The sequence below is a fragment of the Vipera berus genome (genome assembly GCF_964194415.1).
Source record: "Vipera berus genome assembly, chromosome: 5".
Classification (NCBI taxonomy): Eukaryota; Metazoa; Chordata; class Lepidosauria; order Squamata; family Viperidae; genus Vipera; species Vipera berus.
Window position 1 is genome coordinate 95,544,918 of NC_138207.1, and position 27,229 is coordinate 95,572,146.

Below are 27,229 nucleotides of genomic sequence, written 5' to 3' on the forward strand. Positions count from 1 at the left end.
GTGAAACACATTTTGTAGAAGGTACCATGGGCCTCGCTACCCTGATGGCCAACATTTTTTGCCTGTAGGGATGAGAGATCATCACATCCGAGGAGAGTGAGTGGTTGAAAAGCCATCTTATCTGTCTATCTTCCTCCTTGACTTTTAGAATAATTTCCTATTGTCTTACAGGCAAAAAAGTAAAACATGTTCCAGTTCCCGAAGAAGGCAGACATAAGTGAATAAAGATGGTCAAGCATACGTTTTGACTGATAATAATCAGAAGAGTAGAAGACCTTGACAGGTGCCAAGGACACAGTGCCAAAATACACAGTGGTGTCCTCAGAGACTATGCTGCCAACCCCAACTCTTGAATTCTTGCTAGTATGACTCCATGTTTTCTCTTAATTAAGAGACTCCCTGGAACTGAGCTGGATGACTTACACACACACTTACAGTAGTTCCATTACTACACTTCCATGTAGTTTTCTTGGGAAAAATGTAGAAGTCGTTTCCAGCTACAGTACTTCCATGATACTGTTTCCACTTCCCAGTCTGACTGCACCCCTCAATTTCCTGGTGTTCTCCCATCTAAGGACTAACTAGATCTTAACCATATTAGGGTCACTAAGCCATTAGTTGATGTCATCATAGCAGCTTAATTAAGAGGTTAGTCTCCCTTGAATGGACCTTCATTCCTGATGCCTCCTATGCGAGACATTTTCTCTTGCCCAACTAATGCATCAGTAGCTTTATCTGATAATAACATAATGCCTGATGTGCAGAGTGCATTAAGGCATTGTTTTATTAAGAGTGTGCAAGCATGGTTCGCCTAACTTCTGAGTCAACCTCAAAATCATTAAGCCACATCATTTCTTAGCACAATGCTGAGACATTGCAATACTCCTTCAAATCCCAGACTGCACATCCAGTGCTACAGGTCTACACACTCAGGAACAAGAAGTTCCTGAAAGATATTTATTGCTACTAGGATGATGTTGCAGAATCTTGAAATCCTGTCAAAGCAGTTCTCTAGATCAGCTTATCCATAAGAAAGGCCCCTCAACCATGGTGCTGGAGAAGACTCCTGCGAGTCCCTTGGACTACAAGGTGATGAAACCGGTCAGTCCTAGAGGAGATCAACCCTGACTGCTCTTTAGAAGGCCAGATCCTGAAGTGGAAACTCAAATACTTTGGCCACCTAATGAGAAGGAAGGACTTAGTGGAGAAGAGCCTAATGCTGGGAAAGGTTGAGGGCAAGAGAAGAAGGGGACGACAGAGAATGAGGTGGCTGGATGGAGTCACTGAAGCAGTAGGCTTGAGGTTAAATGGATTCCAGAAGATGGTAGAGGACAGGAAGTCCTGAAGGAATGTCGTCCATGGGGTCGTGATGGGTCAGACACGACTTCGCAACTAACAACAAGAAGATCAGCTTATACCTAGCAAAGTGACCGTGTCTTTTTCAGGTTTTCCTGGATACAGTGATGTTAAGCTCACTCTTGTAATAGTCCTACTCCCTCCTCCATGCCCCATGTTCTGTTAGACATTTCATCAACACTGCCAGAGCGTCAGCCACGGTTGGCAACAGTTCCCTAATAGTATCAACCTCCCTTGTTTGATTCAGTCATCCTGGTGGATTCTGGCGTTACCAAAGCTAGGGAAGGGAATGAGCCACACAAGGACTCAGGAAGGAGGACCAAAGACTTGATCCATCTGATCAGGTGGTGCAAAATGCTCTGACCTTGAATGAAACATGTCATGTCTCATGACTGCAGTATTTGGGGCACGCACGAAGATGTTCCCCTTAAAAAAAAAGTCAAAATATTCCAAAAGTGCCATTGGGAAGATGGGTTAGCAGCTCATTCTGAGAGTTGATTTAAAGACCTTGAGAAGATCTTTCGCTGTTTGCTCAAACAATTATATAGACTGGACTAAGGATGATGGCAGACTTCTATTCTCATTATTTCTTGGATACATTTTGTTTTCAAGAGAGAAAATAAATTTTAAAAAGTCATTTGCAATTCAGAGGACAGATAGTATAAACCAGGGATGGCAACCTTGGCTCTTTTATGACTCGTGGACTTCAACTCCCAGAATTCCTGAGCCAGCATGGCTCAGCTTGGAAACCTCTCCCTTTCGCCTCAGCATGGCTGGCTCAGGAATTCTGGGAGTTGAAGTCCACGAGTCATGAAGGGGCCATAGTTCCCCCATGCTGGCTCAGGAATTCTGGGATTTGAAGTCCACGAGTCATGAAGGGGCCATAGTTCCCCCACGCTGGCTCAGGAATTCTGGGAGTTGAAGTCCACAAGTCATAAAACAGCCAAGGTTGCCCACCTCTGGTAAACTCTCTCTCTCTCTCCATCCTCTTTGTGACCCAGGGTTGAAAGCAAGTTGATCTCCAAAGGCCCGTTTCAGTTTTAGGTTGAGTTCAGAACCCTGGAAGCGCTACATTACAAGAAGCGCCAAACCGGCATGTTGAATATTTTCTTATTCTAATGGAATACTTCCAAGGCTAAAAATAAACACATTTTGTCTTTTGCACACACCTCGTGCAAACACAAGCAGCTGTCAAAGAGGCACGAGAGCCCTTGCCAGGGACAATGGAGCAACCATCCTCTGCTCTGAGCTGGTCACATCCCAGGGCACTATTAGTGATTCAGCAGTATTTAGCAGCCAAATTCCAGACATGAGATTTATAAACTTGAAATGTTCTAGCTGACATCTGCAGCTGTTACAAGGCACGTTTCCAGGATCTGCTCTTGGGACCCGTTTCTCATACGTCAAAAAGTGGCAATCGAGCTTTAGAAACAACCCCAATCACAGTATTTATCAAACGTGATCAGCAAAGAATGAGAGGGATGAGAACAGGTTGTAAATGCCAGTTAAAATTTTCAACACCATTAGTTATTGTGCAAACACATTTTAATTTAAAAAGTTAAGAGATACTGATGTCAATGTGAGACAGGAAAAATAAAGTCCACCAGGCCTTGCTAATATTCCATTTCATTACAAATGTCGAGAAGTGCTCCAAAATGGATGTGAACTAACACTGCATATTTAAATCCATTTTCATAGAACAGTTCTCTTACAAGTGTGCATTTGCACAAATACATATTTTCTCACAAAACAAGTACTTTAAAAGACATTGGCATGGTCCAAATTTTGGAAAACTGCTGAATTTCAATAAAAGCTCTACTGTAAACCCCATTATAAGCCAACAGGCAGAAATAGGGTCAATTCACATTTAGAATGGAGTCTTATTTATCCTTAGGCCTCACTTTATACTGCAACACCCCCAACAGCATCAAACACAGCATAAAGACTATACAAAAAAATATTTGAGCTGAAAAGCAAACCAAAAAATCCCATGTTTCTATAGAACAGCTCAACCAGTCTTTAAAAGATCATCTTTCCAAGCTGATCATCCTTACAAGCTACCAACAACATTGGAAGACTCATCAATGTTTCTTCCTGAGATTAATGCTGCAAGATACGGCATAATCAAAGCTGTGCACAAAACCATGGACCAGTTGGTCAAAATTTGATTTATGTATTCATTCATTCAATCATTCATTTTGTAAAATTGATGAGCCACCCGTTCTTACCACACAGTAACTCTGGGCAGCTTACAATATTAAAAGATAAAAGTCTATAATTGATTATAATGGGGGAGATGCTTCGAACGTCTGCTTACCCACCACTGGAAGCCAGTTAATGAACTGTGTCTACAATTGCAAAACTAGGTGTGATTGAGAAATAAACTTTGCCTGACACCATTTCTCTAATCTGCAGTCCTCAGAAGTGTTAAGACTACACTTCCCATGCTGGAATTGACACACATCACATCTGGAGAGCAGTTGGAAAGGGTTGGCTGAAAACAGCAATTTGCAAATGTTGGAGACCTCCCGAGTGAGTGAAGGTTAGGACAATATGAGAAAAAGAAGTCCCAAAATGTATGTGGCTTTTAATTAAGGGATATATGAGAGATTCCTTTGGTCATGTGTTCAGGAATGATTGTTGTAAAACTCCAGTTATAAATTTTTGTGGAGGAGGAGAACATTACTCACTAAGTTATCTCAAATAACTGAACAGGACACTTCAGATAACTTATCTTTTAAATCTTTTTTTTAAGTCAAAGAATACCTGCATTATATATTTCAAGTAGCTACTGAATTCTGTATCAAAGCATTTTGTTTATTCTTCACCAGACATGAAAATCTCTTTAATGTATAAACCAGGGACACAATATCTTTAAAACATCTCTCACAGCACTGTACATTTTTGCTATTATCATAAAATGCTTCAATGCACAATAGGCTAAATTCATGCTTGATTTAACTGGAGATTTTATTTCATTTATTTTTTTTCCCTACCTGGAAAAGTCACATTCTCAACAGGGCAGAGCTGAGCATTCGAGAGATGCTTCAGAGAGCACAAAACTTGCAGGACAGCCATGAAAACTGTCCTAGATTAATGGGACATATAGAACAAACTCCTAAAATAGCCGGACAATAAAGACAGCAGCGAGGGCTTATGAAGCAGATGTGTGGCCTTTGCAGAGGACGTGGCTCTTTCAGGCCTGGCAGAGAGCTCCTTCCTTGGCATTGGTAGGTTCTGCACATCCTTGCCACTCAAAGGACCATCCTGCATAACGTTGAGCTAAGAGACAAGGTTTTTGTTTTGTTTTGTTTTGGTCTGAAAATAAAGCCAATAGAAATATTTTTTCCCAGAAAAATAAGCAACCAAATGAGCCAAATTTTTTCACCCTCTTTATCACAGTACTGCTTCTCTCCAACCGCTGCTTTGCATCAATTCTTCTATTGTAATTCACTCACTCAAAAGTGAGATGGGTGGCATATAAATTTAATAAACAAACAAACTTGGCCGTGTTGATGATTATCTTCTGCAAACAGCTACACAGATAATTTTTAGTGGTGGTGGGGAACGGATGGTGTCTGGACTATATCAGGACCAGTCAATTAAAACTCATTTGGCCAGCAATAATTGCTTAGCCCCATGAAAGAACACTGGACAATATGGCTTAAACTGGCAAAAACCTTTTTGGCCTACAGGGCAACTCAAATTCACCACCAAAGGGACTAGACCAGGGGTAGGCAACCTTGGCTCTTTTATGACTCGTGGACTTCAACTCCCAGAGTTCCTGAGCCAGCCTGGCTCAGCATGGAAGCCTCTCCCTTTCGCCTCAAAATGGCTGGCTCAGGAATTCTGGGAGTTGAAGTCCACCAGTCATAAAGCGGCCTAGGCCTAGGCCAGGGGTAGGCAACCTTGGCTCTTTTATGTCTCGGCTTGGAAACCTCTCCCTTTCGCCTCAGCATGGCTGGCTCAGGAATTCTGGGAGTTGAAGTCCATGAGTCATAAAAGAGCCAAGGCTGCCTACCCCTGGACTAGACCAAAACATTTGTGACCTGTCATCCTTTTCATTTTAGCTTTAAGCATAAATGTTTTTAAATGCACCACGTAAACATTTTAGTTCAGCATCTGTTCGAGACTCCGCTGATTTACTAGAAGCTTCAGGACAGTGTAAGAGTTTCATAGTAATTTTGGATGGATGTTGAAAGCATTACAAACAGCATCATGTTTAGCAATTGTAAAGATTGATGGTGAAACAAACCATATTAGGTTATTACTTTAGAGCAGGTTTGTACAATTTCTCTGTAAGCTATAAGTGGCTGAGAATGTAGTGCTGAAAGATGCAGCTAGATCCTTGATATATGGCCACAATTGAGCCCAAAATTTCTGTAGCTAAGCCAGACCGTCATTAACTGAATTTTGCCCATTTTACAATCTTTCTTGCCACAATTGTTAAGTGAATCACTGCAGTTGTTAAGTTAGTGAATTCTCTACTGACTTAGCTTGTCAGATCACAAAAGGGTATCACATGACCCCAGATAATGCAACCATCACAAATATGAGCCATTTGCCAAGCTCCAAATTTTGCTTACATGACCACCAGAATGCTGCAACAGTCATAAAGTGTGAAAAATGGTCATAAGTCATTTTTTTTCAGCGCGGTTGTAACTTCAAATAGTCACTAAACGAACTGTTCTAAATTGAGGACTGCCTGTGCTTGGGAGAAGCCATGACCTCTATTCCATAAAATAAATTGTTAGTTGCGGAGTCGTGCCCGACCCATCGCGACCCCATGGACAACGTTCCTCCAGGCCTTCCTGTCCTCTACCATCTTCTGGAGTCCATTTAGGCTCACGCCTCCTGCTTCAGTGACTCCATCCAGCCACCTCGTTCTCTGTCGTCCCCTTCTTCTCTTGCCCTCAACCTTTCCCAGCATTAGGCTCTTCTCCCTTCTCATTAGGTGGCCAAAGTATTTGAATAAATAAAATAAAATAAATAAGTTATATAAAAACTCACCCTCTCAAATAGACAGCTTTGTTCCACTAGCCTGGCCGCAAAATATCTAGCAACTGATCAGCTTCAACAAGAAAAAAGTTAAGCCGTAAAGGACCTTAGTAGCAGGGCAATTCTGAGAGATAAAAGCCTAAACTGGCCGCTGCTCCCATTATAATAGCAGAAAAGGCCTGTATGTTTATTTCTGTACTTGGTTTGAAATAGGTACTATACTCAGTTTCAAAGAAAGGAGGATTTTTCAGGACAACAATGCTGAACACAGAGCGCAACAGCAGAAGAATCAAAGTTGGTCAAAGTTGCCTGACAGCCAACTCTTCTGAACTGGGAAGCATCCCTCTCAACGAAATGACTCAAGGGCTGTCTGTCCAACTTCCTCCTTTGTCACTGAGTCAAGTGGAGGCTTTGATCAAAACCTCCCTTCCTCGCTTACAGGGGTCAGGGCAGCCTGTAAGGCATTTAGCTAGATCAAGTCCACAGCCAAACACACAAGTGGCCAAAATGAGAGAGGAAACAAGATTTTGAGGCTATATAGTCAAGCTTACCTAGTTTTCCTTGACAGTTCAAGTTAGTAAGAGTCCGTATAAAAGCTTTGACTTGAAAAATATTTCTGTTTTCAGAAATAAAGTGGACTTGGGTAAATGAGGTGGCCATTTGTTTTAGCAGGCTTTCTGTCTAGCATCAGATTAAAATGTTCCTGATATTTAGGAATTTCCAAGACAACTACAAAACTTTTAGAACTGAGATTAACTATAATTAATTAATGTTATTAGAGAAATAAGTGGGCTTAGGTTTTTAAGGATTGTGTCGATAATCTTAACAGATTATTTTCTCCAACTTTCCTTTGGTATCATGTATCTTTTACTGTGCTTTATATTTTTTTATTTATTATTGCTATTGTAATGATGATTTCTGCCCTTATTTGGAGCTCTTTGACTGTAAATCAATAAAGTAACTTAGATAAGATAACCTTTATTGTCACTTTTTTGCCCTGGGCACACTGGCACACATTAAAAATGAAATTCTGTTGCCTGCTTTCAAAATACATACATAACACGCATATAAACATGCTATATACATATGTAAGGCCAGATTGTTGGGGAGGATGTCGTTTCATTTTTATTGCACTATTATTCTTAAAATTGTAAATATATATTTTTCAAGAATCACTATGGTAGCGATTACCTGCTTTCATATCTTCTCATTTTATTCAGCACATCACTAAACATCCTACAAATTGCAGAATCTGGAAATCATAATGATCCCATTTTCCATTTAATTATGGATAAACAATTATCAAGGTATTGGGGCTTGTTTGCATGGACAAGAAACACTAGTGTGCTTATTCACCAAACGGCCAGTTTTTTTTAATTAAAAAGTTTTACAAAAACAAGATTTTACAATATATCCCCAAATCCCCACCCCACCCCAAACCCGCCCACTTCCCCCCCACTTCCCAGAGCTAAATACAGGATTATGGTTATGATAATCATATTCTAAATAAAAATTATGCATAATATACAATTAACCAAATTCATAATGTGCTTTAACTCCCCTTTAATATAACTACATACAAAGTACCAATAACAATATCCCTCTAAAATCTACTCATAAGCTAAATGGAACTTTTTAGTCCCATATTTATTCTGAATATAATCTATCCATCTCCTCCAAACTGAAATATATCTTTCCTGTGAATGATCTTTCCAGTAAGCAGAAATCTTAGACATTTCTGCAAGATTCGAAACTTTAAACACCCATTCTTCTATAGTAGGCAAACTATCCTTCTTCCAATATTGTCCCACCAGTAACCGTGCTGCTGTTATCATATTCAACATCAAATTGGTTTCTTTAACATCACAATCTACAACAATACCCAATAAAAACAATTGCGGAGAAAACTTTATCTTTCTCTTAAAAATCTTTTGAATGTTGAATAAGCACTAGTGTGCTTATTCACCAAACGGCCAGTTTTTAATCAGACGATCCACCATAAGCAGTTAACAGGACTCATTTTTCCCCAAAGGAAGCTAAAGATTATAATGTAACCGACAAGAATGTGCAGCCCAGTAATGCTTAACTTGGACATTTATGCCAAACCAAGATAACCTGTTGTACTACTAAGGAAACACTGAAAATTGAGAAAATAGTATTATTCTAATAGTTAACAAAGGAATGTGCAAACATTTAAAAAATGACTACTGCCACAAATCTATCCCATATATTTATTTTTCCTTAGGAAAGCCTAATCAGCAAATTTGGCTTATGATTTTCTTTTAAAATAGTAACTGAACCCTTTTCTGCTATGTACACATGAAAAATGAAATGTAAATGTTTTTTTTAAAAAAAACAAAAACCTTTGCGTTTCTGGGGAATCCAAATTGCTAACCTAAAATGTTGTATTTCTGCCTGCTAAGCGAAGAGCTTTGAAAATGTTCAAGGTAGAAGAGAACAGATACTTAGATTCTTTTAGACTAGAGGTTATTACTAGTGAAATTATTTATATAGCATAGAATGAACTTCCTGTGTTACAAACATCCCAACTGCAGAAACCTCCACTTAACTTGAATTTGGAAATCCTTCTATGTCTGCACAAGCCTTTGATCATGATGGCTGAGAGCAAACGTTGGAAGACATGTGACGGTCAACAGCTTTCCAATTTATCAGCCTTGGCTGTGAAGGAGTCCTGTTCAATTCTGAAGTCTGAGAGGGGCATAACCAATAAAAGTGCCATTTCTTCATTCATCTCAAGCAGAGATTACCCTGAAGGCAACTCCCATCGGAACATGGATTACATTTCTTATCTAATCAATCATCAATTGATTTCTAATCAACTTGGAGTTGTGAGTCAACAAACCCACCAACATTTCCTTAAATGGGAAGGTCACCTGGGTGATATCCAATTTCAGAGGATCTTAATAAGGGGGGTATGTCTGATTCTTGAATTACAGGTAGTCCTCAACTTACAACCAACTTGTTTAGTGACCATTCAGTTAGAACAGCACTGAAAAAAGTGACTTATGACCGTTTCCCAGACTTAGGACTGTTGCAGCATCTCCATGATCACGTGATCAAAATTCAGACAATTGGCAACTAACTCATACTTATGACGCTTGCAGCATCCCAGTGTGTGTGTGTGTGTGTGTGTGTGTGTGTGTCATGTGATCCTCTTTTGCGGCCTTCTGACAAGCAAAGTCAACGGGGAAGCCAGATTCACTTAACTAATGTGCCACTAACTTAACCACTGCAGTGATTCACGGAACAACAGTAGCAACCAAGGTCGTAAAATGGGGCAAAACTCAATTGTCTTGCTTAGTGATAGAAATGTTGGGCTCAATTGTGATCGTAAGTCTTAAGGACTGCCTGTATAGCCCAGGGGTAGGCAACTTTGGCTCTTTTATGACTCGTGGACTTCACCTCCCAGAATTCCTGAGCCAGCCATGCTGAGGGGAAAGGGAGAGGTTTCCAAGCTGAGCCATGCTGGCTCAGGAATTCTGGGAGTTGAAGTCCACGAGTCACGAAGGGGCCATAGTTCCACCATTATGGCTCAGGAATTCTGGGAGTTGAAGTCCACGAGTCATGAAGGGGCCATAGTTCCCCCATGCTGGCTCAGGAATTCTGGGAGTTGAAGTCCACGAGTCATGAAGGGGCCATAGTTCCCCCATTATGGCTCAGGAATTCTGGGAGTTGAAGTCCACGAGTCATGAAGGGGCCATAGTTCCCCCATGCTGGCTCAGGAATTCTGGGAGTTGAAGTCCACGAGTCATGAAGGGGCCATAGTTCCCCCATTATGGCTCAGGAATTCTGGGAGTTGAAGTCCACGAGTCACGAAGGGGCCATAGTTCCCCCATTATGGCTCAGGAATTCTGGGAGTTGAAGTCCACGAGTCACGAAGGGGCCATAGTTCCCCCATTATGGCTCAGGAGTTCTGGGAGTTGAAGTCCACGAGTCATGAAGGGGCCATAGTTCCCCCATTATGGCTCAGGAATTCTGGGAGTTGAAGTCCACGAGTCACGAAGGGGCCATAGTTCCCCCATTATGGCTCAGGAATTCTGGGGGTTGAAGTCCACGAGTCACGAAGGGGCCATAGTTCCCCCATGCTGGCTCAGGAATTCTGGGAGTTGAAGTCCACGAGTCATGAAGGGGCCATAGTTCCCCCATGCTGGCTCAGGAATTCTGGGAGTTGAAGTCCACGAGTCATGAAGGGGCCATAGTTCCCCCATGCTGGCTCAGGAATTCTGGGAGTTGAAGTCCACGAGTCATGAAGGGGCCATAGTTCCCCCATTATGGCTCAGGAGTTCTGGGAGTTGAAGTCCACGAGTCATGAAGGGGCCATAGTTCCCCCATTATGGCTCAGGAATTCTGGGAGTTGAAGTCCACGAGTCATGAAGGGGCCATAGTTCCCCCCATGCTGGCTCAGGAATTCTGGGAGTTGAAGTCCACGAGTCACGAAGGGGCCATAGTTCCCCCATTATGGCTCAGGAATTCTGGGAGTTGAAGTCCACGAGTCATGAAGGGGCCATAGTTCCCCCATGCTGGCTCAGGAATTCTGGGAGTTGAAGACCATGAGTCATGAAGGGGCCATAGTTCCCCCATGCTGGCTCAGGAATTCTGGGAGTTGAAGACCATGAGTCATGAAGGGGCCATAGTTCCCCCATGCTGGCTCAGGAATTCTGGGAGTTGAAGACCACGAGTCATGAAGGGGCCATAGTTCCCCCATTATGGCTCAGGAGTTCTGGGAGTTGAAGTCCACGAGTCATGAAGGGGCCATAGTTCCCCCATTATGGCTCAGGAGTTCTGGGAGTTGAAGTCCACGAGTCATGAAGGGGCCATAGTTCCCCCATTATGGCTCAGGAATTCTGGGAGTTGAAGTCCACGAGTCATGAAGGGGCCATAGTTCCCCCCATGCTGGCTCAGGAATTCTGGGAGTTGAAGTCCACGAGTCACGAAGGGGCCATAGTTCCCCCATTATGGCTCAGGAATTCTGGGAGTTGAAGTCCACGAGTCATGAAGGGGCCATAGTTCCCCCATGCTGGCTCAGGAATTCTGGGAGTTGAAGACCATGAGTCATGAAGGGGCCATAGTTCCCCCATGCTGGCTCAGGAATTCTGGGAGTTGAAGACCATGAGTCATGAAGGGGCCATAGTTCCCCCATGCTGGCTCAGGAATTCTGGGAGTTGAAGACCATGAGTCATAAAAGAGCCATGGTTGCTTACCCCTGGTATAGCATGAATCACAGTCTGTCCGATCACTGAGAAAGCATCCCTCAGCCCAACCTGGATAGTTTTTTTATAAACTTATTTAAGGATAAGGACAGAAAATAAGCCCATGCAGCTTGGTAGGGTGTCCTCTGGTCTTCTGCCTTTCATCTCCCCTCTTACTTTCTTCTCCAACCTTCTCCATCTTCCCTGCTCCTCTGATGACCCCCCCAACACCGAACATTTCCGGAGTTGCCATTATATGATTCAAATCTTCAGGCTCTTTAAAGGGGATGCTGGGCATTGAAATCCAACAGAACTGGAAGAGTGCCCGGTTGGAGAAGACCAAAATGTAATGACCTAACCCTAAAAAAAAAACAGTCCAGAGAGACCAGAAATGCCTATTTGTATAACCAGAAATGCTACAAAACACCATTAGCTGTGAGACATACTGAACGGAAGTGCTGCAAAACTATTGAGGAAAAAAATCTGCAAATCTGCATGGATCAGAAACCAGGATGGAGAAAGAGAAAAGCCCTAAACACATCCACAGGCTTCTTTGTTCTTAAGACGACAGAAGTATTAAATCCGAAAGGGCGCAAATAACACTGAAGCAGTCTTTCTAGAGACTGCGCTAAAGTTACCAGAAAGTGAAAATCAAAGTATGATACAGGCCCTCGCAACAATTTATAAAGAAGCAGGATATTGCTGAAATAAACTTTAGGGGGACATATTTAGCCAGCATTCTGGCCTTGCTTTAAACACATCTAGAGCAGGGCTTTTCAACTTTTTCACCCATTGTACCACTTTTAGGATATGGCAACATCCGACCACCACCAGTCACCTAGCAAGGTGTCAATAACTTGATGACCAAAAAAAAAAAAAAGGAAAAAAGTGATGAAGTACAGGTTGTCCTCGACTTACAAGAGTTTGCTTAGTGACTGTTCGAAGTTACAATGGCACTGAAAAAAGTGCCCCCCAAGCCACAGCCGAACAAGACACCTGCCTGCCCGCTCGGCGGCGCTCTTCTTCCTGTCCGAGGTTTTCATTGTGAGCATTTCTGTTGAGGATTGGCAATAGGGGTGGGGTGGGGAGGTGTTTGGTTTTTATTCCATTTGCTGGGTGGTTGCAGCAGGTTTTGTTCACTTCACATGGCCCTGGGACACTGTGACCGTCATAAATATGAATCAGTTGCCAAGCATCTGAATGTAAATCACAAGACCCTGGAGATGCTGCAACATTCCAGCTGATCGGCGCTTCTTCTGGGCTCAGCAGAAGTGCCAGGATCAGCACCGAGCTCCACTTAGAGCCTGGCGCTGATCCTGGCGCTTCCGCTGTGTCCTGACAGCCCTGCAGCTCCAGCCATCTCTCGCTCAGGCTTGTGTGATGCTGCCACCAGTTCAGCTCATTCCCCTCCCCTGCTACCACTTTTCTAGGATGGTTGCGTACCACCTGCTAGGTGCCAATGTACCACGGGTGGTACCCGTACCAGTGGTTGAAAAGCCCTGATCTACAGTACAGTACTTTTGTTCCCCCAGAACATTTCAATATTGCTAAAACTTTGTCTGCTTGCAAGATTCCATTCCCATTGTGTAGGAAATAGCAGTATGCAGATGACATCAACCGTGCAAAGGTAATAATTTAACAGCTAACCAGCTTGTATAATGTGAGATGTATGATGTAATGATGGAAATGACTCAGCAGGGTCTATGTCCCTTTAAGAGCCTTTCTATAAAAGGGAAGGTCTGCTGCTGTGTTTTCTCTCTTTTGTTTCCTGCTGTAACTGCTGTGTATTGGAGACTGCTGTATTAACACGTGTATGTATATAGTTCCTGGTGTATGATATTGTAGATAGTGTAAGATAAACCACCATTTAATATAGACCACTGTTTACTGTATTTACTCCTGAATTATCTAAGACTATGCATGCTATGACAAACTGAAATGGTCATGGCCTTGATTAGATTAATTTCGTGGAGGAATCCGTATGGTGGTAAAGCTGAGGTCTCTTGGGGAGGCACTGGGCGAGCGGATATGTGTTTATCCCTTCCTTCTTTTGTCAGTGCCCAGTTGTGTCCCACTTAAGAGCAGGCAGTGGGGTGAGTTGATGAAATGACAACATCTCCAGCTTTTTAAAACAGACAGCCATGTGGTCCTGGTCAAAAATGCAAATTTAAAGACTTGCAGACAGATCTGCAGCCTTACACACTCTGAAAAACTTCTGAATCCAAATCCAATCCGTTGCATAGCCATAGGATATAAACATTGTACCAGGAGATATCCCAATACACACAATTTGCATAAGGAGGGCTATTCATAATTTCCAAAGCATAAAATGTGCTACTGTAGCTTAATACATCCAGGTTAGTCACTGGAGATGTCTCTACACAATTAACTTGTGTGCAGTTGTAGGACTTACATTTTCTTAGAGATACACAACTAACACATTTGTATCTGTAGTTCCCCCCTTCTTCTTTGGATGCATAAATAAAAGCTCAATAAAATAAGTGTCACAAATAGGCTGCAACTGATACTGAACCGATTTCAGTGGGTCCTCAGGCAGTTACTCATATCGTTGACAACTTTCTAAGCATTCAACATAGGGAATCATTTAGGTCAGATCAACTGCACAGCCCAGAAACATCATTTCCTTCTGCAAAAGCTAACGGGAATGGGCACATCCTGCTCAGATGATCATGGAAGACTCTCAGTTCATCAAAGAGGTCCACAATTTCTACAAGGCATCACACTTTTCCCTACCCTCATCTAAAATGAAGATGAAGGAGGTCCACAAAACTGCAGTTAGGAAGAGCATCCAAAGGTGGAGTCAAACCATCGAATAAGATGACCTCTCCCATCCCAGCTCCTGGTCAGGGAGGGGTCCCTGGTCATGAAGCTGGTGAGGGAATCTCCCAAGCACCAGCTTACACAACCAGCAACAGCAACAGCACCCCTTTCTCTTTCTGGATTTCTCCCTTTGGTTCTGAAGTTCTAAGAAGCTCTCAAAGTCTTGCAATGCCGGTCAGCAAAATGTGCACAAAGAGTTAGAGGAGGAGGAGGAGGAGGAGGAGGAGGAGGAGGAGGAGGAGGAGGAGGAGGAGGAGGAGGAGGAGGAGGAGGCCATAACCACTGCTAGGCTTCCAGAGTTGTCCAAGCCCCCCAAACATCAGCAGAAGAGGGCTTGTGCCTCTGACTGGACAGGAAACTGCAGCCCTGTCCTTTCAGATGGGAAGATCACAGATCACCTGAGATCCCACGTGGTGGTTTGGGAAGAGCCCAAGGGTTTTGGGGGTGTTTTTTTTTAATGCTTGGGAGACCTTCACAGGGCTGTGAATAACGACACCACACCTTAACAACCAACTTGACAAAAGAAAAATGCAATTTTCCACAAACCAGTCGAGAGGATTTACTAAGAGGCTTATCTACAGCATCACATTAATTTGTTTCTCAACTTCAATAATGTGCTGAGGCATAGAATGCTCAAGTGAAGGAAGGCCTTCATTTACTAGCCATCTTCATTTGTGTTGCAACCAATAAAGCCTCAGAACACTTTATGTTAATATACCTTTTATGATAATAAATGAGGTGGAATGAGAAGCAACATCACGCTAGGATTAGTGGGATGAAAATCTCAGCTCTCCAGACAATTTAAGCCTCAATCCAGGAGCTGGCAGAAGACTCAAACAGGCAACTCCACATGATTTGACTCTTCGCTGCAGACAAATACCCAGACGAGATTGTCCACTGCAGTAACCCAGGCTCTGTGGTAATGGTGGAGGCCCCCGAGGTTTAAATTCTGGGTCTTCTCACTTTCTGAGCCATGGCAGGAAATTGACATGTGGATAGAATGGTTCTGTTTCCTGAGAAAGGCGTCACCAGCTTTGCTCCTTGCATTTGCCAATCCTACACATTCCTTCAAAGTCCCAAAAATGTTTTTTTAAAGAGGCAATTGGACTTTGTTTTTCATGAAGAAGTTTCGCTTCTCATCCAAGAAGCTTCTTCAGCTCTGACTGGATGGTAGGGCATGGAAGGGTTGCAAAAAACTGAAAAGAATATAAATCCTTCCATGCCCCACCATTCATTCAGAACTGAAGAAGCTTCTTGGGTGAGAAGTGAAACCTCTTCAAAGAAAAACAAGGAAGTCCACAGCTGCCTCTTGAAAAAGCACCTTTGGGACAACCATGACATGGATGACTGAGACTCTCCACAGACATTCCTTCAAAGATTAACATGAAGAAACATGCTAACAGGAATAAAGCTGACCCAGGTTTCATGTCTGATCTCTACATTTGCAGTTCGCATGCACTTTTTTGTGTTACACAAATGTGTTACACAAAAAAGGGACGCGGTGGCTCAGTGGGTTAGGACGCTGAGCTTGTCGATCAGATGGTCGGCAGTTTGGCGGGTCGAATCCCGAGTGGTGCATAACAGAGTGAGCGCCTGTCCCTCGTCCCAGCTTCTGCCAACCTAGCAGTTCGAAAGCACGTAAAAATGCAAGTAGAAAAAGAGGGACCACTACGGTGGGAAGGTAACTGCGTTCCATGCGCCTTTGGCATCTAGTCATGCCGGCCACATGACCACGGAGACGTTCTCGGACAAGCGCTGGCTCTTCGGCTTTGAAACAGAGATGAGCACCGGCCCCTAGAGTCGGAAACGACTAGCACGCATGTGCGAGGCAACCTTTACCTTTAATGTAGTACAAAAGAACAAATTACAAAAATGAAAATCAAAGGAAGAGAGAAAGAGTGTAAAATATCCCCTAATCAATAAAGGAGAGTAGCTCAGGGGTCCTTGGTGCTCTTTGAGCTTGATGGTTTTCTTACAGACATTTCATTACCCAACTAGGTAACATCATCAGTGCTGGTCAAACAAGCAAGCTCAGAGAGCACCGAGGACCCCCCCCCCATTCCCTGATCAGACAGCCAAGAGAGAAGGGTGCTTACACTTGTTAACCACTTCTTAAAACGTTAAAGTTCTCTCCCCTAGTAACGAAGTTACTTATAAAGTAATAAAAGGCGGGACAAAAATCAAATCGATAAATAAAAAGATGAGCAAATAGCATCATCAGGTTGGGATCCTTAATGTTGAAGGAAAGGAAAGGAAAGGAAATGAGATTCAACCTGTGACAAACAAAGGGATCTCAAGAAAGGCTGGACTATCTTACTGTTTGTCAGTTAAGGTGGTTTGGTTTGTCATTTTGGGGTGTGAACCATCTCTTCTCCCACGGGCTGTTCTAAGGAGAAAGTTGCAACGCCATCAAATTAGCACCTAAACCTTGGGCCCTGCACCACCAAGGCCCCTTTTCAGACTTTCCAATCTCAGTCCAAACCTGGGAACAGAAGGGAAGCAGGAGAAGTTGGGGCCAGTGCGGCTGAGAGGAAAGAGGCAGCCCCACTAGGAAGACATGATTTGGGTGCCTGTGGCTGCCCCAGGTGAGCAGAGGTCAAGGAGGGCCAGCAACGCAAGAGCAGGTCCGGAAGAATCAAAGGAACTGCCCTTCCACAAGGCAGCCCTGGAGGCAATTCCCATCAGAACCTGGATTAGATATCCTATCTAGTCAATCAATCAGTTGATTTCTAACCAATCTGGAGGTCAACAAACCCTCCAACGTTCCTTTAAAACAGGAAGGTCGCCTGGGTAATATCCAAGTTCAAAGGGCCTTAATCAAGTGTGGCATGACTAGTTCCCAAAGCATAGGATGAACTGCAGTCTGTCTGATCACCCAAGAAGTGTTCCTAAGCCCAACCTGGATGGTTAAAATCTAGAGCAGACATGTCAAACACAAGGCCCGGAGGCCGGATGCGGCCCGCGAAGCCATCCTGGAAACAGTGAGGGAACGGCCCCCTCTGCCTTGGCCCTGGCCCAGAGACCCTCCTTCTGCCAGAGACCCTCAGATCTGTCCCACTCCTGCCCAGGCCCCCATAGGCACCCTTGATGCGAAGGATGTAGAGCTGGCCACGCCCACCCAGTAGGCCATACGCACTCTAGCCACGCCCACCCAGTAGGCCACGCCCACCCTGGCCATACCCACCTGGCCCCCTGAGGGCAACCGCAATGCTGATGCGGCCCCCAATGAAATTGAGTTTGACACCCCTGATCTAGAGGGTGAATGCAGAAACTTAGCCCATGCAGGTGGGCAGAGTGTTCCCCATCTTCTATATAATCCTTCCTTGCCTTGCATCTCACCTCTTGCTTTCTTCTCCAACCTTCTCTACTGCTTGCCAGTTTCCATGCTCTTCTGATGACCCACCACCACCCCCTCCATTTTTATTTCCTTTGTTTTTTGAGTTCACTTCTTCTGGAAGCCACCTAATTCTTTTGTGTGGTTCCAAATATCAGGCAGCAACCTCCAGAGACAGACTTAAATTCTAGCCGTGGCTGGGATTTTGCTATCGGGACCACATCAATTTGCAACAAAATAAAGGTAAACGTCGGAAAGACAAATGAGTTTTAAAAGCGAAGCAGAGGAAGTCAAAATAGACGTGGCCTGTGCTTACGTGGAATTCTGTGATGCAACTCGAACAAGCAAAAGCTGATGCAGAAAATGCCCACTGAGATTTAAAATTTCAAAGAGTTTTGAACTGTCTCCCATTTTCCCCCTTTATTAAGCAACAATTCACACATATACAAACATCCGAGAATCGCTGCACCCTTTTATGACTGGAAGGTACCTCCAGATTTAAATTGTGGCCATTATAGTAAGGGATGTGAACTTTTTGCTTAGCTGCATGCCAAAAGTCCTCTATCAGCACAGCAAAATATTAACTGCTTAAAGGTTAACCTGCCCCCCAGGAGACCGATTCTAAATTGAAACACATTCCAAACGCAAGTCCAGTCATACCAAATACTTTCTTGTTACCCAGAATCCACCAGGATCCACAATCCACTATCAAGGCTATGCTGAGACTATTGCAATTAAATAGGGGTCTCCAAACTTGGCAAACTTTTAAGACTTGTGGACTTCAACGCCCAGCATTCCCCAGCCAGCCATGCCCTTCTGTTCCCATGGTAGCTGGGGAATTCTGGGCGTTGAAGTTCGTAAGTCTTAAAGTTGCCAAGTTTGGAGAGCCCTATTTAATTCCAACTTTAAGTTGATAAGTTTGAGGACCCCTGGAATCAAGAATGTAGCACATTATTACCAGCAAACCTTTTTTATTATTATTCTTATTATCTTGCATTGGAAATATTCAGTATGGATCTGCTTTCCAGCCATAGAGATTGACAAGGGCTTCAAAACATTCCTCAGTTGAGCAATGAAGGTGGATTCAGATCAGGGCCTATCAATTACAGAAAACAGATTTTTTAGAATAACATGTATTGCTGTCTAAATAGCTCAATATGGTCTGTTTATACAAATAAATAATTTTGCATGTCTGCACAGCCAGAAAGCTTGTTGTTGTTGTTAGTTGCAAAGTCGTGTCCGAACCCTTGCAACCCCATGGACGACATTCCTACAGGCCTTCCTGTCCTCTACCATCTTCTGGAGTCCATTTAAGCTCAAGCCTACTGCTTCAGTGACTCCATCCAACCACTTCATTCTCTGTTGTCCGCTTCTTCTATTGCCCTCAACCTTTCCCAGCATGAGGTTCTTCTCCAGTGAGTCCTTCCTTCTCATAAGGTGGCCAAAGTATTTGAGTTTCAACTTCAGGATCTGGCCTTCTAAAGAGCAGTCAGGGTTGATCACCTCTAGGACTGACCGGTTTGATCGCCTTGCAGTCCAAGGGACTCGCAGGAGTCTTCTCCAGCACCATAGTTCAAAGGCCTCAATTCTTTGGCGCTCAGCCTTTCCTATGGTCCAACTTTCACTGCCATACATTGCAACTGGGAAGACCATAGCCTTGACTATACGCACTTTTGTTGACAGGGTGACGTGTCTGCTTTTCAGTGTGCTGTCTAGATTTGCCATGGCTTTCCTCCCCAGGAGCAAGCGTCTTTTAATTTCTTGGCTGCAGTACCCATCTGCGATGTATGTATGATACATATGTTTATGTATGATAATAATGAAAATGTTTTAGAAATCACAATGAAATAAAGAATAATTTCAGGATCAGTTATTATCTCTACATACTCCTCCTGTCCTGGAACATTGATAGATCTGGAGGGCACAAAACTAGGGGTGGGTGGTTTACATAATGCCAGAAAGTCCATGGTGAATGAAGCAGGAAAGTTTTGTAGATCAGCAAAGTCCTGAGCAAGACATGAATACATTGCTGTATTCATTTTTCAAAACTATATTTTGATCCTGATTTACACCCCAAATGCCCCAAATTGTTTACAAACAATAAATTTCTTGTTTGGTCCAGATTATAAATCAAAACTGATTTTCATTTAAAAAAATAGTTATGCTAAAATTATACAGTGCACATAAACTATTTCTGATCTGCTTCATCTACTTCTATGCAAAGTGGTTGCACATATTCCATCCAAACAATTTCCTTCACATTCTAGCAGAAGCAATTTAATTCAAAACAGAACTGAATTTAAGGCATTCCAGTGTAATCATAAGCAGTTATGAGGTCACATTTGCAGCAGATCTTCAACCATTTCCCATCATGCACTTAAACCTGCATAATTTTTAAAATCAAGTGGAATACACCCAATCCAAATGATCTTCCACCTTGTGTGGAATTAGCTGTCCTGGATGATTTGTCCAACTCTGATGAATTTTCATGCACAGAAAAGGCGGTTTTCTAATAGAATGGACACCAAAAGACCTGAATGGGCCTTGCTAAGAAGATAAGTACGGGCAAACTGGTTGCTAAAAAGTTATCTTAATCTCTGAATTCCAAAACTGGGGTATTTTGCTAATAAGCACTTTTTTCAGATGTGCAAAGATGGCATTACAATATTGATGGCCTTTTGCAGCTGCCTTGCCTGAAATGTAAAATCTGCAATATCCATTTTATCTTCTGGTCAAACAAGCCTCAACATCACCCAGTATCCAAAAATATGAACCAAACCCTTCTCAGTTGAACTGTAGAGGGCCAAATTGGATTTGGATAGACACCCTCTCCAAGTGACCCTGAAGGAGTGGGCAGCTGGTCTTCTAAAGAAGATTCTGCTTTAAGATCGTATCAGCTTTATTTTCCAAAAAAATCAAGGCCGCTGCTTGCATTTACATAAATTAGCTTTGCAGAGTCCACACTTCCTTCCCTTTTAAGCGACTGGAAGTTTTTGGGGGTTTTTTTTTTGCTTTTTTCTTCTGACACTGGATATCTTTTTGGCAACCCCGCAGCACACAACTCTCAGGATCAGATGATCTCCCCAGCAAAAACCACAACTCGGTGGATGGTTGAAGCACAACTATTTTGTCCCAGTTAAAGATCCAAACCCTCAAAACAAAACAAAACAAAACAAAAGCACCCCCTCCGACCCAGCCCCATTTCCCAGGAATCTACCCCTCCTCAAGCTGATGAGACAAACATCTGTAGGAGGAGAGTGATCTTTATCCACATCTGCGTATTGGGAATGCTTAGACGGGAAGGAAAACTTGGCGAAGGGAAGGGGGGGGAGAAGAAAGCCAAAACGGCCACGGAGATGGGTCAGCCAGCCTATTCCACACGGACTATTTTTAGCACTGTCCTACCGGGGTACTGGGGGGGGGGAAGAGAAGATTTTGGGGCATGGGTTGCAGCCCAGGGCCTCACCGGAGCAGGAAAAGGGTTTCCTTGAAGCTCGACCAAAAGTTGGAGCAGAGAACGGAATTTGCCCCAAAGTTTTGCCTTCTCCCCCCACCCCACCCCACCCCCGCAACTCAATTTGACAGAAACGGCCAACGCTGGAAGCCAGACCCCCCCCCACCCCCCCGGGGACGCTCTTGGGAGCATCAGCCGGTCTTCTGAAAAGCCTCTTCCTTCGCCCCCCAACTTGGGCAGGGGAAAAAAGGGGCCCGGGAGAAGGAATCTGCCCCCTCCCTACCCCAACGCTCCGCCGTCCCGGCCGGTTGCAACCCAATTCTCAGAAACGGCCTTTCCCCAAAAGCGGAGCGAAGGATGCGGGGGCGGCCAACGAAGCCGGGGCGCGCTGAGAAAACCGCGGCTTGGGCAACCGAGACTGCGCTGCGCTCGCAAAAATCGGCACCTCCGAGGCGAGGAGTCCGGAGAGGAGACCACGCGGAGAAGCCCGCTCCCTCTTTCTCTCTCTCTCTCTCGGCCGCCCGGTCAGGGGCAAAGCAGGGAGGGGTCTCCCCCACCACACACACACACACACACACACACACACACGTCCAAGCGTTTCTCCTACTTGTCCCGTGGTGGGGAAAGGGAAAGTCTCGGCTCGCCCGACTGCCCGTACCCAAGAGCGCAACGGGCAGCCGGCCAGCCAAGGGTCCCCCCCCCACGGCCTCGCAGGGACACCGGTCGCCTCTTTCGGCCGGGCAGAGGCGCCGGCCCCTTTCCGTCCGTCCGTCTCCCCCCCCCCCCACCGCCCGCCACGTGGTGAGAGCCCTGACGCGCCCGGCTGTCCCGCGGGAGCCCCGCTCCGGCCCGGCTCACCTTGCAGCATGGCCTCCAGCTTCTTTCGGTCCACGCGGAAGCGCTCCTCGCCCCACTCGGGGCTGTCCGGGGCCGCGCGGCTGGGCCCGGCCGAGCAGCCTCCTCCTCCTCCTCCTCCGTCGCTGGGCAGAGGCGAGTCGGCGCTGCGCTCGCTGTTGGAGCCCGGGTCCGAGAGCGGGTAGCCCGGCGGCGGCGGCGGCGGCGCGGCCATCCTCGGGCCGGCGGCTGCGCCCCACTCGCCGGCGGCCGAGCGGGCGGAGGCGACGACGACGGTGGCCGAGACCCCGGCCCCGTCGCCCTCGGCCGCCGCCTGCTCGGCTTCTTCCCCGCAGCAGCAGCAGCAGCCGCCGTCGCCGCCTCCGCCTCCGCGGGAAGCTATCTGGCCCCAGAGGCGGCCGCCCCCGCCGGCTTCATCCCAGCCCGCCAGAGCCTCGCGGGCTCCTCCGGCGCCCGACGCCGCCGCCGCCGCCTCCAGCTCGGGCTCCCCGCCGGAGTTGCTGCTGCAGCCGCCGCCTCTGCTGCTGCTCGCCTCGCAGAGCGCACGTCCCGGGCCGGCGGCGGCGGCGGCTCTGCTGCGCCCCCATCCCGCCCGCAGTCCGCACAGCATCCCCGCCTCCTCCATGGAGCAGCGCCCGCCCAGCCGCCGGAGCCGCCGGAGGGGGGAGGCAGGCCCGAGGCCGGGCGAGGAGAGCGGCGGGGCGGGTCGAGAGCGCACAGCCGGTGGGGGTGAACGCGGGACTGGGCCGGCCGGTGGCCCCGGGTGCTGTCGCTGAACGGGCCGAAGCAGGTCTGTCCGGACTCCGAAAGGCCCCGCCCCGGCTAGTTATGCCTTCCTCCTCTTCCTCCTCCTCCTCCTCCTGGCATGCCCGGCGCGCTCCAGCGGCCCGGATCCTGCAAGGCGAAAAGCATCTCCCGCCAGCCGTTGGGCGAAATCGGAAGGCTGAAAAGGGCCCTTCTCGCCCCAAAAGTCTGGGCAGACCTCCCGGGGCCGAGGACGGTGGCAGGAGCCCCTCCGCCAGGGCGATCCCGAAATTGACTCAGGATTGCTGGGTCCCTATAGGATCTCTCTGGGACCTCTCTCTGGATCTCTCGGGGACCATCTCGGGAAATGGCCGAGGAGAATAAAGGAGAATATTTGTAGCTCCGGGTTGACCTGTGGGGTGCTTGGTGCTCTCTGACCATGATGGTTTTCTTGCAGACGTTTCCTTTCTCAACTAGTAGTAGATGCTGTTAACCGGTTTGCGTAATGGAACGTCTTGCAAAACACACACACACACACACACACACAACCAAGCTCAGAGAGCACCAAGGACCCCTTTGGGGCTGAATCAGGAGGCAGCTTAAGGCAGAGGTCCCCAACCTTTTGGGTACCAAGGACCAGTTCTGTGGAGAAAGGTTTTTCTATGGACAGGAGGGTGTGTAGTTTTGTGTGCAGCCCGCATCCCACGGATAGGGCTTTGTTTGTGCAGGCTGGTTGCTGGTACCGGTCCATGGACCCCAGGCTTAAGGGAGAAGACGTATCTTGCCCTTCGGCTGATGGGTGGTGTCTGTAGTTGATCAAGCATCCTGGTCCCTCTAGGCAACCAAACTCCACATCCATTCCTCCCCACCCTGTTGTTTGCTTTGCAGGTTGCAGAGGAGGTGTCCTTCATCCAGGCCTTCTCCAGGTTAACCAAAAGAAGGCCCTTGACAGATCTTGGGTGTTTGTGGCCTGAAGGGCACCAGCTGAAGGATCTGGGATTGTGAACTCCCTCCATGTGATCAAGGATCCAATCAGTGTGCTGGGTTCGCACAACACACTAAGTAGGGTTTATGGAACCATGATTTGTAACTACTTGGCTGGCTTCTCACAAGCTGCTGAATTACAGCCTCTTGAATCTCCTTGAAATTAAGCTCAATGACTCGGTAATTTTCTGGTCCAGCATGAGAAAGATTCATTTCACTTTATTACAGGATGTTTTCCCCCCCCACAACTTCCACCCTGGGATTTCTCTGTAGTTCCCCCCTCCAAAAGACAACCAGGCTAAATACTGCTTAGCTTCAGGGCTCATCAATTGTTGCTTGCCAAAACAAGCCATAAGATAGCCAGCCATAGTTTATTTGAACCAAATTTGATTAGTTTGTGGTGTAATGTTGGATGCAATGTATGCTGCAGGTGAGGGCAGAAAGCAGATAATAAATTCTTTGGTCAGTAGCAAGGAAAAAAGGGACCAGCAAAAAATGCAGTTTGAGGATGCCAGCTTGAGTTTTTAAAGGACCAGTGGACAAAAGGATGAAGAAACATCTCTTCTCCTGTCTTTCCAAGACAAGCTCAATTAAAACTGCATGATTAAAAAGAAAATGCTGTCAAGCTCTGATTATTGTTTCCCATGATGGGTAAGTTTGTGCTACCCCTTTAAAAGCACTTACGGAGTTTTGTTTTTCTAAGAAGATAACTCATTGCCACAGGATATTGAAATCACCATAAGCAGAATTTACTTTAAAAGCTGCCCCATTAACAAAAGTGGATTTTAGAAGTTAAACATTGGAGAGGGAGAGTTCTGAGCCATGCATGTTTTTGGCTGCCACATACAGGCTCAGGAATTCTGGGAGTTGAAGTCCATGAGTCATAAAAGAGCCAAGGTTGCCTACCCCTGCGTCTAGACAATTTACTCATTCTATAAATTGTGAGTGTAAAAAGAGTATTTTCTTAAAGATGCTTGTTTGGAATTAAGAGTGGGATTTCAGTCCAACAAGCAATCCACAACTTGCACACAAAACCTCTACTTCTAAGAAAGCCAGTTGGTTATTGTTACTGCAATATTGTTAAGAAAGCCAGTTGGTTTTCTATGGATAACTACTCTTAACTTGTTATCGGATCTTTGCTAATTCAACTGATAAACTTGATTAAAAGAGAAGAGTTCACTTCTGAATCCTTTTTTTCAAATGGCTGCTTCTAAAGAGACCTTATTATCCCACTCTTATCAAAAATAATGTTGATCTTGATGGTGAGTCACAATAGTCTGTACCAGGTATATTTTTCCTTTATAAAATGAAGAATATTGAGGCCCTTTTAAGTAATTTAAAGAAAGTCTCTTGAACAAGCATTAAAGTCAGGTAAGATCACAGGTTTCATAGTATATGGAAATCCTGTTTTCCTTGCTTCAAAAAAAAAATAATTGTCACACTTGGCTGGGTGCTGAGCACAAGGCGTGCTTTCTACCTTTAATAAGTAGGGTAGGCACCACATCATATATAATTTTGGGGGGGACAAAATAGTACAAATTAACAAAGGACAATTATATACATACATACATACATACATACATACATACATATATATATATATATATATATATATATATATATGTAAATTACTAACAAAGAATTAAGGGAGACTGAAATGCAAGGTAATCTAAATAGTTAACAAGTATTTGACATATATATATGTATGTATGTATGTATGTATGTATGTATGTATGTATGTATATGTGGGATAAAATCATTCCCCCACCCAATCTGGTTGATTTAAAAAACAAAACAAAAAAACCCTATGAAATCAACCATAGGATGTGCATGCCTTAAAGCCAGAGGCATACAGTTCCATTTCTCCCTTCCTTTTAATGTTGCAAATATATTTGAGGAAACCCAGTCCTCTTCCATGAATAAACAATACACGTAGGTGGCAGATTTGGATGTTCTACAGCTTCTAATCCCTGGAATATTATCATAGAATTGAAGACATGGAAAGGTTAATTTAGGCCAGGGGTAGGCAACCTTGGCTCTTTTATGACTCATGGACTTGAACTCCCAGAATTCCTCAGCCAGCATGGAACTATGGCCCCTTCATGACTCGTGGACTTCAACTCCCAGAATTCCTGAGCCAGCATAGCTCAGTATAGAAACCTCTCCATTTCCCCTCAGCATAGCTGGCTCAGGAATTCTGGGAGTTGAAGTCCATGAGTCATAAAAGAGCCAAGGTTGCCTACCTCTGATTTAGGCCATTGGAACTGACTCCATCCAGAATCCCAATCAGACAACTGCCTATCTTGGCTTGAAACAAGAAAAGGGCATTCACCACCTTTCTAGGGAATTGTTCCCTGTCAAACTGTGTTGGGATTAGGGTGTTGTCCTTTGACTCTTCTTCCAGACGGTTAATTCTGTACGGAAGTGTCTCGAGTGACGTCTCAATGCAAGTCCCACTAGAAGAAGGCAATCGTTTCCACAGCCTCCTGCTTAGAGCATCTCCACTAGTTGCGAATCGTGGATGTTGAACTCTGACACATTTGGAGGGTACCTTCCTGTCATCATCATCATCACCATCATCACCATCACCACCATCGTCACCATCATCATTCTTACGATCATCACCACCACCACCAGGATAACGGTAGGCATTTTGTTATGATTAACGGGTTAGTTGGACACGATGTTGCTTTGTGTCAAGAGAGAGGACTGTTGGACTAGAAGTGGGCAGCTGATACCTTAGGAAACCACCTCACAAGGACCAGCCATTTGCTTGCCACTGTGAGGGAAAGAGAGATTGTATGAAATATATTTCTGCTGGATACTGGTTTCTGTGATTATACCATATATACAGTGCAGAGAAAAGCAACAAAGATTATCGGGACTGGAGGCTAAAACATATAAGAAATGGTTGCTGGAATTGGGCATGTCTAGTTTAATGAAGAGAAAGACGAGGGGGGACATGATGGCCGTGTTCCAGTATCTCAGGGGCTGCCCCAAAGAAGAGGGAGTCAAGCTATTCTCCAGAGCACCTGAGGGCAGGACAAGCAGCAACAGATGGAAACTAGTCAAGGAGAGAAGCAACCTAGAACTAAGGAGAAACTTCCTGACAGTGAGAACAATTCATCAGTGGAACAACCTGCCTCCAGAAGCTGTGAATGCTCCAACACTGGAAATTTTTAAGAAGAGACTAGACAGCCGTTTGTCTGAAATGGTAGAGGGTTTCCTGCCTGAGCAGGGGGTTGGACTAGAGGACCTCCAAGGTCCCTTCCAACTCTGTTATTTATCAATAAACAGAAGCCCAGAAAATCACTTCAGTAGATCTTCAGTCTTGTCTCCTTAGAACAGACATGTCAAACACAAGGCCCGGGGGCCAGATCCGGCCCGCGAAGTGGTTTCATGCGGCCTGCAAAGCTGTCCTGGAAACAGTGAGGGAACGGCCCCCGCTGCCTT

General features: G+C 45.2%; 1 protein-coding gene across 1 annotated transcript in view; it reads right to left on the bottom strand.

Moving 5' to 3' along the window:
- BICC1 (BicC family RNA binding protein 1) overlaps positions 1-22,673 on the bottom strand; it is a gene marked incomplete at its 5' end in the record, with an annotated part of 129,562 nt that extends 106,889 nt beyond the window's left edge. Inside the window, one exon of the mRNA XM_081328267.1 lies at positions 22,052-22,673. Within this exon, the coding sequence (XP_081184393.1) occupies positions 22,052-22,673 (622 nt within the window). The remainder of the gene's footprint in view (positions 1-22,051) is intronic.
- Between the last annotated feature and the right edge of the window lie 4,556 nt (positions 22,674-27,229).